We start from the raw sequence: 3,975 nt of genomic DNA, 5'->3' as shown, positions 1-3,975 counted from the left end.
TATTACAACTAAGATATTATTCTGCAGAAGCAGATTACATATAAATTGAAATGGTAATGCTTTTGCTATGAAACGGCACTGGTAATAATAACATTATTTAAAGAAAAATAAATCATACAGTATGAAAGGATTTAGAGGTTTGATACCTGGTCCAATACTGTGCCTCCCTGAAGAGGGGACAGAGGACATATTCACAGCCTAAATTTGTCTTTTCATTTCAAGTGTGATATGAGGAGACTATTCAATGGGTTTCTAACCAAAACTCCTGAGACTCTCACCTTCAACATTTCAGGTGTGGGAGACTATAAATGGGCTGGTAAATCAAAAATTCATTCATATTTGACTTTTATTGGTCTTTTATTTATTTTATGTATTCTTTTTATTTTATTTGTCATGTAAAGTACCTATGTATATTTCTAGCCTCCTGGCTTTTTCATAGAATCTCACGAAAAAAAACCAAAATAATCTATCCATGAGTAACTAATATGTAGGTAATATTTTAGTACTTTTCAACAGTCTAATACTGTAAGGCAAGTATACAGTCAAATACTGTGAGGCAAATATTAAATACTGTAAGGCTCCTCTGCAAATTATTGTTCAAATGCTTTATTTTTTTATGTTTTGGCACTTTGGTACTAAATTCTGATATCTCTGATATCTCGTTGAGACAGTTTAATTAATACAGTAGAAACACAGTAAAGTCTATTTAGTGTAAACTGTATATTTTAGAAATGTCAAAACATTTCAACAACACATGTAGACCCAACGTACCCACAGGACACATCTCTGGGATGCTGGAGACATAAGGCTCATTCTGAAACTCTGGGATGTTGTCGTTGATGTCCTGGACCTTGATGATGAACTCTGACTGAGGCTCTACCGGCTCATTGGTCACTGTGTTGATGGCCTCCGCCTGGAGAACGTAGAAGGCCTTCTCCTCCCGATCCAGCTTCTGCAGCGTGCGGATCTCGCCAGTTCGCTCATCAATCTCGAACATGTCCCCGGCGCCGTCACCGGAGAGAATATACTTGATTGGGATCTCTCCTCTGTCTAAGTCCGATTTGAGCTGGTCAAGGAGGCAATTTGATGAAATAAAATCAGTGTTTTATTGACCAGTAGGCTGTTTACATGAAGCCTACAGTAGATATCTCGGCTAACAGTTACTACGGATGCTGGGCCCAATTATCATTTTGAACCTGAAAAGGATCCCGCTGTGGATAGAAAAAATTTAGAATTTTGAAGAATAATATGATTGTGAAGGCCTGTACCTAGCCTACTGTAATTTAAGAAAGATATCTCTTGCTAACATATCATGCGTTGGTATAGCAATGGACGCTTAGAGGTGTTAGAATGCTGTTCTGATGACACTCTGACCCTTTTTGGCCACAGACACTTTTTGACATGACAGTTCCATTAAGACAACCTTGCTGAGTAATCTCTGTCCAATCCTGGTTTCCACAAAATATTGTCTTTTTCACCATAGCAATAAACTGATGTGGCACTCAGACCCTGGGCTCTTACACAAATAATAAATGAATACACCTAAAAACACTCCTCAAAGAAAACCATCGGTGCCTGTTCCATGTCAACCTCGTCACTTCTTGTGTCTGTTTTGTTCAGTGTGCTGTGGCCTATATTAGTCAGCTGTGAGCTGAGTCTGTGTCTGCTAGTATTCTCTGTCCTTATTTGCCCAGGATCATTTTTATCTGTTTTAATGCTTTAAAAGTACTGTTAGTATTTTGATATTGTTTCTTCAATAAAAAGTGTTACAAATGTATTAATATAATTCTTCCATAACCACTGGTGATTCAGCACAGCAGTGTGAATGGGCCCTGCCAGTATCAACAAGAAGACCCTGAGGAGGATTCAGGCAGATAGCTGGTTCTGTACCTGTCCAATGACACGGGGAGTGGGGTCCTCCTCTGGAACGAACAGCTGTGTCCAGAGCCAGCCTCTTCGGAGGCGACGGTGCGCGGTGCTGGACCCCTGTGAAGGTTGGTGAGCTTCCACGTCCCGCCAAGCCCTCGCCTCACCCCAGGTGCAGCAGGGCATCATGGACAGGAGGATAACCACGGCCAGTGTTCCGGGGCACCTCATTCTCATGGTCCATTGGTGCATTACCCCCCTTTCCCTCTGTGGCTAGTACACAGACACTGCAGGTGTCACTGGCCCAATGACTCCATGATTCCTTTCAGTGTCACGGCAACACAGGGGCTTGTTGATGGACGCAGTGGGGCAGTCATCCATCTTGATGTAAGATGATTTCTGTGTATGAAGGCTACATACCTATGAGGAAATAAATTTTGGATTTTTGTTATTTCTTCACAGATCTTAAAATCAATGATAATTATGATAACAATGTTTCCAACATGGAAAACAATTACACAATGCCATTGCTGAGAAATGTACTCCATCTCTGAGATATTGAACAACAAGAACTGCGCCAGAATCAAATTTCACAAGATCACAAGGTTCATGTTTACATCCTCTTAGAGAGAGGAAGGATGCTGGATTTTTGGGGGGTGTCCTGACATCAGATCATCAGGGGATGAAAAGTCTCTCTGTTTGTGAGTGAAAACAAGACTGCATTGTCCTCTATAAGCAGGGCCCAAACACCATTCCTTTAGTATGACACTGAGCTCTGCAGTTGACTAATGGAGACTTCTAATTTCATCACCGCCTGCTCAGACATGGAAAACAGAGACACATGCTTCTGGAAAAAGAACTATGATGAAAACAAGTTGTACATTAAGAGGACAAGAAAAGAGACAGGAACAGAATCCTACAGCTTTTCAGTTGAAGTGTCACCAGTTCAATCATGTCATATAGAAGACTTGAGATGTACATTTAAGTGAAAATGCAACACATTTAATGCAGGCGTGAAATTAATTGAAGTCAAAACGGTAACTCATTCACTGCAACTGTACACACATACCCGACTTCAGCATCTCACTGCTTCCTCCTTTATGTAATAACAGGAGACAAAAATAAATATTTATTTGCTCCACCATGACAACCATAACCTTGCAGAGGCCTCTTTGTACAAATGTGGGAGCCAGAAACGAATTTCCCGCCATAGCAGTGAACAGATGTGGTTACCAACTAGCAACAGTGACATACAACACAACCAGCTGGTGTAAATGTGTATCACATACATCTGTTTCCCCCATTCCTTAACCTTATTCAAAATTAGACGCAAATAAAATAAAAAAATAACCGTCCCCCAGTTTGTATCATGTTTAGATTGTAGTTCTAAACTTGTGAATGGTGACCCTAATGTTACACCACCAGATTTATGTTATCAAATTGTTGGAGTTGAGCGCTCCATTCTTCTCTGGCTCCACCCATAGAGAGCAGGCACTGTAGCCTACATGGTTGGTTGGTGAATCAGGTGGTCACTGTTTTCTCTCAATGCAAAAATTGCCCCACATTTATCCTAGAAGAAATATACTGTATCATCGCAACATTACCAAAGTTGGTAGCCTACTGTATATTGCTTATACAACAAATTACAAACTGCAGAATCTGTTGGAAGTAGGCTTATAGTTATAAAAGGAGTGAGTAATAGCAGTATCTGTAGAAGAAGGAGAATTAATAGTAGTAGAAGCAGTTGTAGTTAAAGGTTAAAGTCCCAATGATTGTCACACACCTGAGCGTGTGAAATTTGTTCTCTGCATTTGACCCATCCCCTGGGGGAGCGGTGAGCAGCAGGGCCGCACTCAGGAATCATTTGGTGATCTAACTCCACAATTCCAACCCTTGATGCTGAGAGCCAAGCAGGGAGGCAATGGGTATAATTTTTATAGTCTTTGGTATGACTCGGTCAGGTATCGAACTCACAACCTCCCATTCTCGGGGCGGACACTCTAACCACTAAGGCCACTGAGCTGGTCTAGTAGCATCAGTAGTAGTAGTAGTAGTAGTTGTTGTTGTTGTAATAGGCCTAGTAGTCACAGCACCATTGCTTGATTAGTG

At 41.0% G+C, this 3,975-nt stretch overlaps 1 protein-coding gene across 1 annotated transcript in view; it reads right to left on the bottom strand.

Annotated features, from left to right (window-relative positions):
- Window positions 1-2,097, bottom strand: part of cdh19 (cadherin 19, type 2) — a gene marked incomplete at both ends in the record, with an annotated part of 37,116 nt that extends 35,019 nt beyond the window's left edge. Inside the window, 2 exons of the mRNA XM_084453788.1 lie at window positions 772-1,066; window positions 1,891-2,097. Coding sequence (XP_084309914.1) covers window positions 772-1,066; window positions 1,891-2,097 — 502 coding nt within the window. The remainder of the gene's footprint in view (window positions 1-771; window positions 1,067-1,890) is intronic.
- Window positions 2,098-3,975: the final 1,878 nt, after the last annotated feature.

This window comes from Borostomias antarcticus (assembly GCF_949987555.1).
Source record: "Borostomias antarcticus genome assembly, chromosome: 2".
Classification (NCBI taxonomy): Eukaryota; Metazoa; Chordata; class Actinopteri; order Stomiiformes; family Stomiidae; genus Borostomias; species Borostomias antarcticus.
This window is presented reverse-complemented; position numbering and strand designations above follow the sequence as displayed.